This window comes from Dermacentor andersoni, chromosome 7 (assembly GCF_023375885.2).
Source record: "Dermacentor andersoni chromosome 7, qqDerAnde1_hic_scaffold, whole genome shotgun sequence".
Lineage (NCBI taxonomy): Eukaryota > Metazoa > Arthropoda > Arachnida > Ixodida > Ixodidae > Dermacentor > Dermacentor andersoni.
Genome location: NC_092820.1, coordinates 124,914,125 through 124,930,574, shown reverse-complemented (window position 1 = coordinate 124,930,574; position 16,450 = coordinate 124,914,125). Strand labels below are relative to the sequence as shown.

General features: G+C 49.2%; 1 protein-coding gene across 1 annotated transcript in view; it reads right to left on the bottom strand.

Moving 5' to 3' along the window:
• Nucleotides 1-16,450, bottom strand: part of LOC126533869 (uncharacterized) — a 70,040-nt gene that overhangs the window by 39,685 nt on the left and 13,905 nt on the right. Inside the window, exons 3-5 of the mRNA XM_050181063.3 lie at nt 6,852-7,239; nt 2,398-2,540; nt 1,734-1,955 (exon numbers count right to left, since the gene is read on the bottom strand). Coding sequence (XP_050037020.1) covers nt 1,734-1,955; nt 2,398-2,540; nt 6,852-7,239 — 753 coding nt within the window. The remainder of the gene's footprint in view (nt 1-1,733; nt 1,956-2,397; nt 2,541-6,851; nt 7,240-16,450) is intronic.

The window sequence follows — 16,450 nt, the reverse complement described above, 5'->3', positions numbered from 1 at the left end:
CTCGAGGTGCGTGCCTCGTAAATACCCGAGTCCCACGATCTTACCGCCGTGCAGCTTCCGCCGCGTTACAGATACTCCGCGTTGAGCTCGCGTAAACGCCAGTGCGACCCCCTGCATCGCATCGACCTGACACGCCGAAAAACACTATACGGACGTCAGAGATTACGGCTTCACGCTGTCGTCGAGGCTATTCGCTAACGGGAAACGTAAACGGGAAATCGAGCTTGTCGATTTCCCGTTTACACATCGAAATCGACAAGCTTGTTCTTCAGCAGAGCAACACCCCCGTCCTCTTGGCACTTCTTCATGTACTACGACCACTCAAACTGCGGCTTCTGTTCTTTTCTTGCTGTTGTTTCTTATGTGTGGCTCGTATGTGTTCTTGAAAGCGACGCATTTAGACTTCCCCACATAGTGTAAACATTTTGACCAACGGTGCTGCGTAAATTTGTTCGAATTTGCGGATTATCTGCCCGACGTTGATATCCACAGCGTTTTGTGTAATGTAAGTGCGTCTTCCGTAGTTGTCCTTCTTATTGGTTGCGAGTCGTTCTCTTTTTTTCTTTAATCATTGCGTATTGTATGCACAGTCAGCCGCAGAAGTCTAGTGACCACGGCATCAGGAATTAGACTGATTCTAGCACAGCTGCGCAACGTGGAATTGCCAAAACCCAATGCATTGGTCGAACGAACACTTGTAGGCGGTACAACTTGATTCCAGCCCGTAAGCAATGAGTGCGAAGAAAAAAAAATGTCAATTTTTCGTGGCATCTGTCGTTTCCAGATTTTTTGCTCGCGCCTGTACATTTCTCATTACAAAGCAGGGAGGCATTCATCCCCTGCTAGTTGTACTTGCCGGCCAGTTCTTTTCGGTCCGCTTTCTCTGTGACCATTTTGTCTCCGCAAACGTAAAGGTGATATACGTCGCTGGATGGACGTCATAATTCATAGTTGCGCGACAATGCACCGAGCAGTCATTAACAAATGTCTGCCGCGGTTCGTTTCAAAAACATGCTTTTTGTTCTGCTTCCCCTGATTCAATTTGGGCAAGTATAAAGTCAAGAGACACACCACCCGCTTGAGCCATCCTGCTCGCAAATTGGCAAAAATAACTCCTCATTGAATTCGTGTCTGAATGTGCATGACGTATGAACGTTCTCAACTACCAAATATTGTTGGCCCAAGAAGCATTACGGTGCCAAATAGCTGTGTTCGTCGTCTTTATCAGCTAGTTTACATAACGAGAACGTCATGCCTAAAGGCGCTAGAGATTCGAAAAGGAACTCCGGCAGGTTGTGTCGAACAGTTAGGATAAAGAGGGCTTTCAATATGTTCAATGATATTTATCCGAACTAACAGTGAAGCATGTTTTACACTCTTTTTTCACGAACCACCCTCGGAACTCGCTTTGTGAACTACAACTTAATTTCTTGATTTTCCTTATACGATGTTTGATACAGCAAAATACATATACGCTGCTCCTGGTTATGGACCTGTCTTCGCAAAGCCGCCTGCTTTTACGGACTCGAACGAGACCTGAGTTAGCCGGTGTAGGCTACGCCGTTTACTCAGTCCCTATACGGCGAGTATTGGAGCACCACTCAGAGCCGTCGCCTGCAGCCTCCAAGTTTCGAATGTTAATTGAGTATTCGTCGCCGGAAATAACCGTAGCAAACTCACTGCCCGGGCAAGTAGGCGATCAAGCAAGATGGATGAGAACGGTGTCCACTCACGCCCTGCGGTGCGGTGCGTGGTCCCTCTGGCGGCGGTTCTTGAACCAGTTGCTGACCTGCGTCAGCGTGAGGCCCGTCTTCTGCGCCAGCGTGCGCTTCTCGTCGGGCGTCGGGTAGCGGTTGACCTTGTAGCACTCCTTGAGCGCGATGCGCGACTTCTCCTTGAAGCAGTACACCGTGTCCTCGCCGTCCCAGATGGTCTTGGGCAGCGGGTACTTGCGACTGCGGGCAGGGAAGAGACGCGACACTATGGCCGTTATGGGTCATCGATTTCTCCGCTGCGTGCGTTGAGCGAATTTGAAGACTGTGTAGGTGCACTTTCATTGGGCTTATACAAAATTATTGCGTGGCATTGGTAATTTCTTCTTTGACGGCTGCCGTTGATGATGCGTGCGTCTTAATTATGCTTCTCGTTGACTTGTGTGTGCTTATAATTTCTCCCCCGCCATTTTTATGGTGATGAGTGATATCTAATTCTAATGAATCGCCTTCAGTTATCGGAAGGCAATGCATTCTGCAATTTTTACTGCCTTGTTCTTGTTTTTGTTCGTGTTATTTTAGATATGTTGTAATATACATTGTTTTTTGAGGACGTTCTCGAAAATTTAAATGCGCATATTGCCAGCTAAATATAGACGTCTATAGAGACTGCCCCAAAACTCACCGGAGCCGGTACTTGTCGACGGCTCCCAGAGGGCGACCACGTATCTTCTCGGCCTCCCTGTAGTGCGCCTTGTACCACATCTGCTGCAGTTCGTTGTGGTACTTGGAGTCGAAGTTGTGGCTCTCCAAGATGCTATACAGCTCCTGCGGGGCCGTGGAAAGAATCGTTGTAGCTACGCTCTTGGCGTAATTTCGTATTGTACCGCTGACAGCAGAACTCCCACTGCCAATACATATGCGATGATCTGATTTGCACGCGTTACAAAATAAAGGTAACCAATTACAATTACAATTACTTGTTCCAAAAATCTGATTGATTACGGTTACCTTTTACAGTCCCACAAAAGTAACTGAATATTTACTAAAAAAAACGTAATCGGTTACTTTCACGTTGCTTTCTACCTTACTTTTATTAACATTGCACAAATACAGCAAATAGAACCAGCTATAGACTGGCTTTTTCAATACGCCCCTCTGCACCCCCTTCGCACTTCGTTTATTTCGCACCAAGGCTTGCTTTCAAAATTTTCTCTGATAGTCTTATCTCGTTTTCTTGTAAAGATATCTGCAACGACACTGAAAGCTCGCTCGATGCGCACGCTAGTACACCAACACGGTTACTTAAGACTGGGCATATTGATTCTACAAACTGTATTACACGCGGAGGGACGGAGAGACACGGAACACTTTCTGTTTGTCTTGTCTAAAATACCGAGGTGAAAACGATGCTCCACTTGACAACCTGCAAAAGAATGACCTTCCGGATGCGTGCCTGCAACAGTGTGCTACCCCGGAAGGACGAGTTCTGGCTAGCACAGAAGCTTCAAGTCTTCTCTTGTAATAATTCTAAAGAAAGACTTGTTTCGGGGCCAAGCGGTGACGTACGGTAGTAATGTGGTAAGGGATGCTTTGGCGGAAGCAATTGCCGGCCTCGATCCCCGGGCTAAGCCCACCATTTGCTACATGTTCCCTCCCTCGCCCTCCCCTCCCCACGAATTGGCCATCACTATCGAGACACAGAAGCGCCGCTTACATTCATCGACCCACGTGCGGTGGTCCTCCTCCCGGCGCTCCTCACTCGTTAGATGTTAGGACTTGAACGACTAATCGTAGCATACGCCAGCAAACGTTCACTTTTTTTGAAAAGGTGGCCAAATTCGCAAGGTAATTTAACGTATAGCTGGATATTATTTAGCCCTAAAAATAAATTATGGGGTTTTACGTGCCAAAACCACTTTCTGATTATGAGGCACGCCGTAGTGGAGGACTCCGGAAATTTTGACCACCTGGGGTTCTTTAACATGCACCTAAATCTAAGTACCACGGGTGTTTTCGCATTTCCTTCGCCCCCATCGAAATGTGGCCGCCGTGGACGGGATTCGATCCCGCGACCTCGCGCTCAGCAGCCTAACACCATAGCCAGTGAGCAACCACGGCGGGTACGTAAATAAGTTGCCTCCAAGTTGCCTGCACGTTGTAAATAAGTTGCCTTAAATGTGCCTCCACGCAGACCACACCACACGCTGAGTAAGAAAACCAGAGATGCTTGTTCCGCACGGTCTTATTTGCTTGCTTCGGTCTCCATGTCCATGTGCATCCGCGTGTCCTTAATGATTACTTTATGTGTATTTTTATTGCGAAGCAAAATGGGAATACATATAAGTTCGCACTAGTACAGATATATGGAGCTTTAAACCTCTGTAACATCACCACAGTGGTGTCCCATTGACTCGAGGCATCGGGTACCACTGGGTAGGTGTGTAGTGGGTTTCCGGTCTCATTGACAGGTAACCGCGAAGATGCCTGTCTAAGGCGGATTCGTGGTTGTTGCCAACGACTTGGGCCATGAACACCGGTGGGATTTCATTGTATTCAGTTGTGTACGGGATCGTCAGTTTGGCCCGAGTTGGTCAGGCATAGGCGACGCGTCCCAGTACGGCTGAGGCCCGTATTGTCCGGTCGGCAATTCGGGTCAATGGAGAGTGTGGAGCGGAGGAGGAGGATTAGTCCCACTTTTTTTTTTTTTTGCCCCGAGTTTGCAATGGCGTTAATTCTTCCTGACGTGAGGCGTGTTTAAAATCGGTCAGAGGGGGTTCGCTTGCTAAAATTGCCTGGTAACAAAAGCATGGCATACTCAAATCTTTGATATTGCTACGGAGTGCAACCGGACCCAGGCAAGATCCATGCTGTTGCGCACTTCCCTGTTCCGAAGTGTGTCAAGGATGTGCGCAGCTTCATCGGCCTTTGTTCGTACTTCCGCCGTTTCGTGAGAAATTTCGCCGCCATAGCACGACCACTAACCGAGCTTTTGAAAAAAGACGCTCCTTTCCAGTGGGGCGATAACGAGTCCTCTGCATTCTCACATCTAATCGACATTCTCACAACGCCTCCCGTTCTGGCCCATTTCGATCCTTCTGCGCCTACCGAAGTCCGATCTTTAGTCGCTCCGGGACGGCGCTTTTGCAGCCGGGGGTAGTGCTACGGAACAATATGTGCGATGATGAAGAGGCGAGCAGTGTGAAGACGACGACGACGATTAGAAGCTAGCGCGGGCTGTTGCCTCTTGGCCAAGCGCAGCGTATTTTCTTGTACTTGTACTTGTACATAGCTTGTAATATACTTGTAATACTTTCTTGTAATACTTGTAATACTTTCTGGTAATACTTTAATTACTTTCTTGTAACATACTTGTACATAGCTTTTCGTCTGCGTCTTCCTACGTAACAATATTGTTACGGGGATGTTGGAAGTATAAGACTGTATTTACAATGTATATACAATGTACAACAACAGGCAGCAGCGAGCGGCTCGCCATCTTCTTCCTCTCTCTTCTTTTATGCTTCCGTAACAGGACTCCCGTGTCCTGAAGCGCCGCCTCGGCGCGTGGTAGGCGAATAACTGCGAGCGAAGTATGGCTTCAGCCGCGAAACGTGTACGACGCCAACAGGCGGCGCACTTGAGGATGGATGAAACTGTAACGGACGTAACCCATATACATGTTTTCACCCCTTTGAAGACTGTACAGTTCTCGCCAAATTGAAGCGCCGAAAGCTGAAAAATGTAATGGGTTACACGTAATTGGTTACTGAAAAAAAGTAATTCAATTAAAGTGAGCGTCACCGAGTAAACAAAGTAATCCTTAAATTACAAGCTCACCAAAGAACGTAGCTGACTACGAGTAGTTAATTACATGCGAATCGTTACCTGCGATTCTGGCAGTGACCTATATCTTTTCTTCTAACAACATTTAATTATCAAAAGTAAATCTCCCGATTACCGATGTCAGTCTGCTTTATAATTTCTTGGCGAGATATCTTTTTGTTTTTCGTCCGCATCGCCCATTCAAGAGCACGCCATCGTTGTCTGTCTCGTTCAGCTGGACTTTTAGTTGCCGACAGGCAGCCGAACTAGGTCCCACCTGTGCATCAATTTAAAGGAGACAAGCCGACTTAACAAGTCCCTCTGTCGAAACGCTGGCTTCGGATTGAGGCAGCCCTGACGAAGACGATTCCCGTTGTCGAAACGTTTACTCTAGACTGAGGCTCAGTGTTGTTTGCCACACTGTTGTTCGTACGACCGAGCGTATCTTTAATATAACTTAGCAATAAATTCGTTAAACTTAGCGAGCTTTAGTAACCTTTTGTATCAGCTGCCTTCGCATTTGCTTTACAGTGACGCATATTGCCAGGGAAATGCCCTGCGCCAGTTCCTCAAGGGAGATTAACGATGTTTAACGTCTGGTTGACCTCCCTACCTCTCCTTTGTTCCTTTTCATCCTCCTCATCATCCTCATCCTCCTTATCGCCTCGTCCTCATTTTATTAGAAGTGAGACATACGCGCCTCAAATTATTGCTCCTTGTAAAGATGTACCAAACAGGTTGTTACCTAGCCATCTGAGTGCATTAAAGCTGCTTTTCATGAGAAAACATGTCATTTTAGAAAATCGATTGTTCTTTTCGCTTTTCCCCATTCAAACCTCTCACACGCCACTGCGATAGTTGGAAGCTGCAGTTTAAAAAAAAGGAATACGTCTATTAAAAATGGAAACCGAATAAAGACAGAACGCTTAAGCAAGTCATGGTCATTTTCTTTAGTTAGCGACTTTAACTGAAAGATGGTTTGTTTTGTGCTGCAAACTTGGGACTTTACTTCGAAAAAAAAAAATGCTGCCAACAGTGGATATGATATCTCTATCGAAAAATCACGTGTAGCCAATGTGGCCAGAGTCCACAATCCTGTATGATCACATGGGTTCTTATATGAAAGGTTGCATGTTCCTATGCAAACCCATATGACTATGTAGAATTACGGTAGGAGGTGTATGGGTATTTGTCTATGGGGACGCTGTTATCGAACGTAAAAAATACGCGTCACGTGGACATGACACGTAATTACACACAGACACCACCGACGTGGTGTAACCATCGCGACCCATTCTCTTCAGGCCTCCGTACCTTATAATTCTCGCGATGAAACGCCACGGCCGCCTGCGCCCTGAGCACCGCCTCGTCCGAACGGAGCAAGTCCCCTGGGGGCAGCGACCAGAGGAACCGGGCCAGGCGGTCCAGGTTGCGCGCCTGTTGCAGCGCCTCGCACAGGCAGGCCACCTGCTCCAGCGTGAACCTGAGCGCCTTGCCCCCGCTGGCGGTCCCCGAAGAACCGCTCGCTCCGATGCTGCTGCTGCTGCCACCTGTAGATACGCTGCCGCCGCTGCTTCCGCGTGACGGTGACGCGGTCCCGGCGCCTCCTCCTAGGCCAGCGGACATGAGCTCGGTCAACCTGCTGGTTGCGCTGCCCGTGCTGGTGCCGGTCAGGGACGACGTGCCGTTGCTCAGGCCCACGCTGCGAAGAAGGAATGGAGCGGGGTCTCGAGAGAGCGACACTTTATCTTTCTCGGAGAGAGAGTGAGAGAGAGAAACGAAGAGGGAAAGGTGGAGAGATTAACCAAGGACGTTCCCGGTTGGCTACCCTACTCTTGGGGAGGGGAAAGGGGAATAGATAAGAAAAGAAAAAATAATAGTCAGTCATTCACAGTCAGTCGCGGAGGAATCTCCACCATCACAAGCGTTCATACAATCCAGTGTCCTTCGCGAAGTGCGGAAGGGTTTTTGTGGCCTTTTGCATGCACGAATGCATGGGCCATGGTCCAAGGACTTTCCTTCCGAGAGCACTCTATTATGTAGCAGGTTGAGTTTAGCTTGTAGAGAACGTCGTTGAGTGTCAAAGGATGGGCAGTGACACACAAGGCGCTCGAGAGTCTCATCGCACCCGCACAAGTTGCACGCCGCGCAGTTGGCCATCCCTATTAGGGATGAATAAGCATAGTTAAATGCGACGCCTAAATGCATGCGACACAGTAAAGTTGTTTCGCGACGGGAGAGCCCAGGTGGCAGCCGAAGTCGCAAGTTGGGCTCGAGAGAGTGCAAGCGTAAGTTGGTGAAACCCGGTGAATTCCGTCGTAGAAGTGTAATGTGGCGACCAAGTGATCGAAGTTTCCGCGCAGCATCAGTTCTCGAAAGTGGTATATAAACCCGCTGAAATTTTTGGCCTGCCGAACGAGCAGCTTCATCTGCGCTGTCATTGCCGACAATTCCGCAGTGGCTCGGCAACCATTGGAATACAATATCGTGGCCTTTCTCGAACGCGTGACAATTATCGTTCCTTATTTTGTACACTAGCTGCTCGTGTAACTCATGACGTAGGGCAAACTGCAGAATTTGTAGGCCTGCTTTAGAATCGCTAATGGCTTGAGTGCACCTTGAAGAGCCGCAAGTTCTGCTGGCGTAGACGTCGTATTGTGCGAATATTTAAATTGCGAAGAGACGGCGCCTGATGGAACAACTACTGCTACGGTGGAGCTGTTGGAATTGGTGAAACTGTCCGTGTAAATGTGTATGCGGTCAAAGTAAGACTCGTTGAGGAGGATCAGAGACAACTGCTTCAGGGCTACCGGTGAGAAATCTGCCTTCTTTGCAATCCCAGGAATTGAGTGGCACACGTGGATTGGCCGGAGACACCACAATGCCAATGTTGGGCGTTTCGGAGGCTTGAAGCCAGGTGGTATCGAGCCAGGGTGTCCCGTCACAATACCACAGAATATAGCCTGTGGTCTTCACACTGGCAAATCGGCTAAATGGTGCCATGATAGCAGTGAAAGGTGTCCAATGTGCGCTCTTAGCGTCTCACCGACGATATGAATGGTGATCGGTTGCTCCCGTGCAACGACAATGGTTGCAGCTGTCGAAGAACATTTCGGGAAGCCAAGACATGTCCGAAGTGCTTGAGCTTGTATGCTCTGCAGTGCAAGGAGATTATTCTTGCGTATGCTGGACATAACAGGAAGGCTGTATAGCAGAAGTCCGATAAAAAGTGCCGTGTACAGCCGTAACATTCAGCGCACGGACGGTTCGCACGATTTTCCAGCTACGAATTTGGACATATTGGCAATAAAAATTAGATTTTTCTTCCTTTGTGAGCCAGGGGACTCCAGGTGAGGTCACGATCCACAATAACGCATAAGAACCTGTGAGCTTTCTTGTACGCAATTAACTGGCCCTCGATACACACCGGGTAGAAAGACATCGGTTTTCATGTAAATGCCACCAGGGCAAATTTTTTCTGTAGAAATTGTCAGACCGTGTCAGCGAAGGTATTCCGCTGTGAGGGTTGCCGCTTTCTGTATTCTAGCGTGCACTTGTGGCGTTGTCACGCCGTACGCCCAGATGCAAATATCGTCAGCGTGTAGCGATAAATTAGCAGTCTGTGGTAGCGTTTCGGCGAGCCCCACAAGAACGAGATTGGAAAAAGTGGGACTGAACACTCCGCCTTGTGGGACACCACGACTGGAGATATATATATTTGTAGGGCCATCTTCTGTAAGGACAAACACAGATCTCCGTGGCAGATAGCTCCCAATCCACCTAAAGACTTGGCCTCGAAGTTCTGCAGCCTCAAAAGCTTGGAGAATGGCTTCATGGATTACGTTGTCGTACGCGCCTTTTGCGTTTAAGAAGAGTGCCATGGGGAGGCGCTTCATAACATTTTATTGGTGCACGGAGGTCACGAGATCAGTGACGGTGTCAACTGAAGACCGTCCACGACGAAAACCAACCATAGCCTCAGGGTAGATGTTATAGTATTCTCCATGACCTTACTGATGCAACTCACAAGTGCAATTGGCCGGTACAGTGTAAGATCCAGCGGAGACTTCCCAGGCTTCAGTAGAGGCACCAGTCGGCTACTCTACCAACCGTCGGGGACTATGCCGTCACGCCAAGATTAATTGAAGATATCCAGAAGACAACGTTGTGCTGTTGAACCTAGGTGCCTTAAGGCAGCGTAGGTCACCCCACCGGGACCGGGTGTTGACGACCACCTATACGCAGCCAAGGTCGCTTGCAGTCCTTTCACAGAGAAGCGCACTTCCATGATTTGATTACGCGACGGGAACGTCATGTAGCGAGAAGTCGGCCAGCAGAACGAAGTCGTCAGTAACTTTCAAACAAAATTCTCCCGCGACTCAAGTTCTGGATGACTTTGATGTAGAGCCAGCGCTGTAAAGGGACGATGCTGTTGTAGAGGTGAGCGAAGGCCCTGAAGAGTTCTCCACACGGGGGATAACAGCATGCAAAGGTCCAGCGCTCCGGTGAAGCTGGACCTTTGGTCCAGCGATCCGGTGGGCATCGTTGGTCCTAAAGTTTGTTCATCTGACGCTGAACTTTCTACTGAATGCGTCGGGCTTCCCTCGGGTCAAAGATGGACTTAAGGCACATTCACACCGAAAGCGGAGCGTCTAAGCGGACAAGCGGATTTTCAAAGCGGCGAGGCGGCGAGCGCCCGCGCCTGTTCAGACCGGCCGCGTTGTCTGGCTATCCGCGCCGCCGGGAAGGCGGGGCATCTCGCAATTTCTTTAGCAATTTCAGGGACTCGCCACTTGTCTAGTCGATTTTCAAGATTTGTTACAGCGCAACACAAGACAAGGACAAAAGAAGGTATACAGCGACGACACGGCGCCGTGTCGTCGTTTTATACCTTCTTTTGTCCTTGTCTTGTGTTGCGCTGTGACAAACCTTACTATGAATCCCAACCAACTGGCCCAACTTGCCGTTCTGACGCTTTTGAATAACAGAAGCGAAAAGCCCAGAGAAAGACATTCGTTTACATTCCTTCACCAGCGCTTCCGCAGTGTCGGGTTCTGATTGGCTGCGGCCAAAGCGGCCAACTTATCCGCGCGGAAAAAATCGGTCCGGGCGCGATCCGGCCAAGCGGCCGCGTATTTTCCGCAAAGCGGAAAATCCGCGGCCGCTTGGTCGGATCCGCTTGTCCGCTCCGCCTTCGGTGTGAGCGTGCCTTTAGTGCGCCTATTGGGGGCGAGGACTTACGGAGTCCCCATCTGTCGGAAGCACCTCTCTTGCGTAGTATGAGGGATAACGCTGCGCGCTCCTCATAAGTTTCGGTTACGGCGCTCAATAAAAACGCCACGCAGCAGCCCTCCTGGACATTTATGTAAGTACTCCCAAAACGAGGAAAATTTTTCACTGTCGATATAATAATCTTGGGCAACCTGAAAGCACAGAAACGTTTACAGATGCTATCTCTTTACCGAATACTTACAGTGAACGCCACCGCGTGCGGTCGCCGCGATGGAGTCTCCCGAACCGACTTCTTGCGTGAAATGTAGGCAAACGCTGAGAGAAAACTATGTGAAATATGATCTTATAGTGGGTTGTCTATATAAACAAATGGAGCATAACAGAATGAAGCCCCAATGCAGCGATCGCACGGGTTCGCAGCGACCGACTGCGCGTCTGCATGCATGTCCGCGCACAATGTTTTGCTTTCGCTGTGAGCGTGTTTTCGCACCGTGCTGTGAGCTTCAGGGTGCAGACTATGGGCATTTGACAGAACACAAGCAACCATTGTTGCGCGGAGGCTATCAGAGCTGTTGAAAAATAATTTCGTTATATAGACTTCGACGCCTACGGTGACTATGATGTGCCGTCGCGACGATTCAATATTTTTATTCTTCTAAATTCTTGGACGTTTCAACATTATTTCTAAAGTTGCGTCGCACTGTATGCACTCAGTGGGCGATTTCGCGCTGCTTCTTTTTCGTAATCCAGTGCGTTAATTCATAACACAAACATGACCATATGCCATGCCTTTGTTTAATGTGCTTCTTACCACTCCCTTTCCATTCCAGTAAACTTGCCAGTGTCTAGCATCAACAAGTGCATAGACCAAACCGTCGTGATATTAGCCGGGCAGCGGGCGCGGGCGAGCGTCTCAGTGCGCGTTTTCTGCTATTCACCGAACATCGCAGTCCCGGCGCTGTAGCAGAAATCTTCCTCGCGTCTGTGCTTGCTGCCTACCCGAGTTGTAGCCGATGGTTGTCTGGTGGTTCTAAGTTTCGCGAGCCAAGCTTCACGCAGCTCTTTGTCCTGCGGCTACGTGTGAATAAGGCTGACACCGGGCTCCGTTGCGTACGTCCGGCACTGCGGCACCGAGCAGTAGCCTACCATGCTGCACGCCTCCAAAGGCAGCCACTACCTATTATAGTACTTTGAAATGTTGTCAAGCAGACACCCAAGGTGATAAAGGCTCACCGCTTAAGCAGAACCGCAGCTAAGCTGGGACTTTAAACTTTCGTTTTCAGCTCGCTTCGGCGCTTCCGAAGCAGCCGACATGGCCGCTGTGTCCACGTGATCCCTCATGTCACGTCACGCCGACGGTGGCGCCAGCTTTTCCAGTGGTGGATCTCGCCCCCAATATCCTCTCTCGGCCCGCCGGTGGACCACCGGAAGCCTCTCCAATTCTTCGTCGAAATCTGTGCGTCTTGTAGTTCTTGTAGCCTGCAGAGCCTGTATGATCATGACTTCGAGGGGCTCGGGACAGTCATGTTTGCACTTTCCCTCGATCGAAATTCGGTACACTTGCCAGTTTGTTTGTCTGCCAGTCTGTCACAGGGTACAGAGAAATGCCGAGGCTTCTGATAGTCATATACGTAGGAATATGGTCGCTGCAATGAGTTCTAATGTCTGTGAACCATTGAACTTCGGAACCTAATCTAGGCGAAACTAATGTCAAGTCCAAGCAGCTGCTGTAAGATACTCCTCGGAGATAAGTCGGGCTGCCATTGTTCAAAACTCTTAGTCAATGCTCAGCGAGATCAACTAGACTCGTGCCTCGTTTATGTGTCCTGAAGCTTCCCCAGAGCGGATGATGGGCGTTACAGTCATCCATGATTATCCAAGGATTATCTTTCTTGGGTTGATACATTATGGCATGGTTGTTAAGAACAACGCTGGTAAAGAAAATATAGGCACAGAAGGGCCCAAAAAACATACATACATACATACATACATACATACATACATACATACATACATACATACATACATACATACATACATACATATCTACATACATATCTACATACATATCTACATACATATCTACATACATACATACATACATACATACATACATACATACATACATGTCAATAAATGTGCCCTCTGTCTCCCCACAACGTCAAATTAATGCACTTCAGTGATCTAAGTGGTCATGTGTTCGACTCCAGACCACCGCAAGACTATTTGCAATGACAGACCTAAGAGAACGACAGTTGAAACTGGGCATTCTTATCAAATTGCAGTCCATCAAGCACGCCGCAACCGAACTGAAGAAAACGGTACAAAGAAAAAAATGAACAAATGTGGAGAAAAAAAGAGAGGACCGGGCAGACTAATGATTGATATTATCTGCGCTGCGAATAACTCTACCGCCTCGCGTGCACCGACTCATTTCACACGAGCGTGCATTATACGACGCCCAAACGGCAGAGAGGCCCATGTCCCTGAGGCTCAAACACACACGCCGGCAGACAGCACAGATTGAAACTGCGGAAAGGGAGCTGTGTGGGAGAGAGCATAGGGGACAGGGGGGTGAGCTCGCCAACCAACTTACCAACTTTAAACGCTGAAAAATGAGACCATCTGCAACTATATTTACGACCGCGGGGCACCATGAGAGGAATCCTGCCCCCTCCCCTCCCTTTTCCTACCCTCCGTCCGCCACTCACAACGCACCCGAATAAAATCGGTTGTGAGTATTCTTTTTTGGTTTGTTTCTTCGGTATTTCTTTCTGAGTGATTATGCGCGTTAACGCGGCTGCATAGTGCGGCCGGGCGCGAGCCTTGAAACAGACGATAAATGTCCTCTTGCACCCCCTCACCCTCATCTCTCTGCCCCTCTCTCTCTCTCTCTTCTTTTTTCTTCCGTGACGGCGTGCCACGGGCCGTGCCCCGTGGGCGATGTTATCAGGAGGCTGGAAGTCTCGAGTTTCGACCACAACACGTCGCCACAATCGGTCACCGCGCAGCAGTCGTCCCCGTGTAAAGTGAATGTTTCTTTCTTGCTTGCTTGCTTGCTTGCTTGCTTTGGGATGCGCTCAACGCGCACTGGCCGCGGGGTCGGCCAAGTGCGCCAGGGCTCGTTTATAACGGGGCACACGCCGAGGTTGGCACGTCGCGAGAAGGCGTCGGAGTCGCATCCGAGCGGCGCGCTGATTGTTGTATAGACCGGCTTGAGCCGAGACCACATGTACGCTTGAAGACGCGCGCAAGCTCGTGTCAGCGCCCCTAGCGCCTGCCGCGCCTCGCGAGGAATGGCGTATGATGATGATAGTGATATAAAGAAAGGAAAGACGGAAGGAATGGCGGTTCGCGTACACAATGACGTGAGACAGCGCGTGCTATAGTGTATTAGAATAATGTATACATTATTCTAGTACACTATAGCGCGTGCTCACTGGGCTCACTCGCAGACGATTTTGCAGACGCCGCTTCGTACTTTGTTATCGACGGCGTTTCAATATGCTTCGATATCTATAAACGTAATTGTTATATTTTTACAGCTGTTAGATTGGCACAAAAACGAAAGAAGAAGCACTTTCTTGCATGATATAAATCTGCTTCACGAAGAGTTGAATGTACCGCGCCGTAGCTGCGTAGCCAGGCGCGCCGACGCGGGGCAGCCCAAGCGCGCGATAACAGAGGGAAGCTGTTCCCCGAGATCACGCGCGTTTCGACGCATGCGAGCCATGCGGCACCGTCTGCGCATGCGTGGGCGCGCGGACGCAAGCGTACGTGCGGTCTGGGCTTTACGCGCTTGCGACGCGATCGCCAGCGCATGTACCATAATATACGGTTTATTATTATAACGGCTCTTTGGTTTCTGAGGACCAACGTCGAACTGCAGTGCGAAAAAGCACTTCAGATGCATCTTGGGAGTGACGTCGCCAACACCGCATATCTAGACCTTTAATAAGAGTGAAACGTTTTCTACAGAAAGAAGTGAAGAATGCAGAATACTCAGTAGCCAAATGCGTTGAAGCCAAAAAAGCTGATGTCATTGTTGCCATCGCTACGACACTATTCTTTTTCTTCGCGTGGATCGCAGGGTAGGAGAAAGATTTGGGGAACACAGCGGCACGATATTCACTGTTTATGCAGGTTTCGTTAATTACTCGCCTCCGCCCCCCACCCGTCCCCCGCCCCCACTTCCTCGAATTCGTTCTCTAACATAGACCACCTGGTTTGCCTCTTTTCCCGCACTACACGGGTACATTCGATTCGCCCTATCGTTCGTCAAATAGGTCCCACCAGTTCAGTGCCAGTTCTCTCGCGCGCGGAACGGGCACGGCATTTCCTGCACCAATGCTGCGCTACTTTTATGACGAGTGAATGCAATGCTGTGCACTCGTCCTGCACGAAGCCTGCATGCACCGGGTGAAACGAATGGCGACGTGCATCGAACACATCTCGTTGTGGCTTCTAGCGCGAAGTGAAACACGGACACAGAAAGGAGCAGACAGGACGAGCGCTCGGACGAGACTTCTAGCGCTCGTCCTGTCTGCTCCTTTCTGTGTCCGTGTTTCACTTCGCGCTAGAAGCCAAAATCATGTTACCGTACCAACTCGCCCAACTGTCTATCCTTTTGCAGAACACATCTCGAACCAGTTTCGAAAGTGCAGGCGAATCGAACGAAACCTTATATCTCGCAAACTCCGGGCGTTGCGGCGAAAGCTATCAGCAAAGCGTAAGCCAATCGGAACTCAAAGAGCCAGGGACGGCATGACGTAACGATTCATGTCGCTCGGTTCTCTTCCTTTCGCCAGCTCGGCTTCCCTTCAACCAAAGTGCGAGAATAGGGGGCATTAAAAATATTCTCGTAGAAATGACAATTATCAAATAGCCAATGAAATTGCCTCAGCTCTGTTCGTAAGCGTTCTGTGCTACTGGCCGCTAATGATATCACCAACTTCAGGATTGTTACTTAGTGCGACCGGAAAGCTGCGTGAAATGGGCCCCACAGGAAGGGGCGCCGTGTCCTGCCGGTGGCTTCTTTTCCATCCTCTGACGTTGTGCGTGTAGTTCACTTTAAGCAAGGTGTACCAACTAGCCCAACAAGAAGTCAAAACTGAGGGAGGGCTCCCTCGCGCTCCACCTATGATCGCCATCCCTTCGACGCCGACTGAATGTAATCCATCGAGTAAGCAGCGTGCGCAAAATAGACGAGGACGACTAGCGAAGAACACAAAGCGAACGCTGCCTGTTCTTCACGGAAGGATTAGTGGAGCACAATAGGCGTGGGACAGCCTATATAAGGTGTCCCCCGTAACTCGCGCCAATATTTAAAAAGATATGCAAGCTGCACAGCTGCACAGAACCAAGGTAAGGTTGTCTGCCTTCGCTTGAAGCAAGTCAGACTATTCTTTTTCTTTTGTATTTTACATAATTGCATAATCAGCCATTATTTATTCAACTCTTCAAACCTTATATTCAGAGCAAAAGTGTCATGAGAATATTGTAGACCATCCTGGAAAATTCCCGATCCAGCATTCCTGTTGCTTATCCCGTGATACATAAATGTCTTTTCCCAAGCCTGAAAGAAAACGCGCGAAATACAAAAGCAAAACAAAAAAATGCCGCGCGACAAGTCGCATGGTTCTGCTGTTGGTCCACCTACGTGGCACTCGCATATTATTATT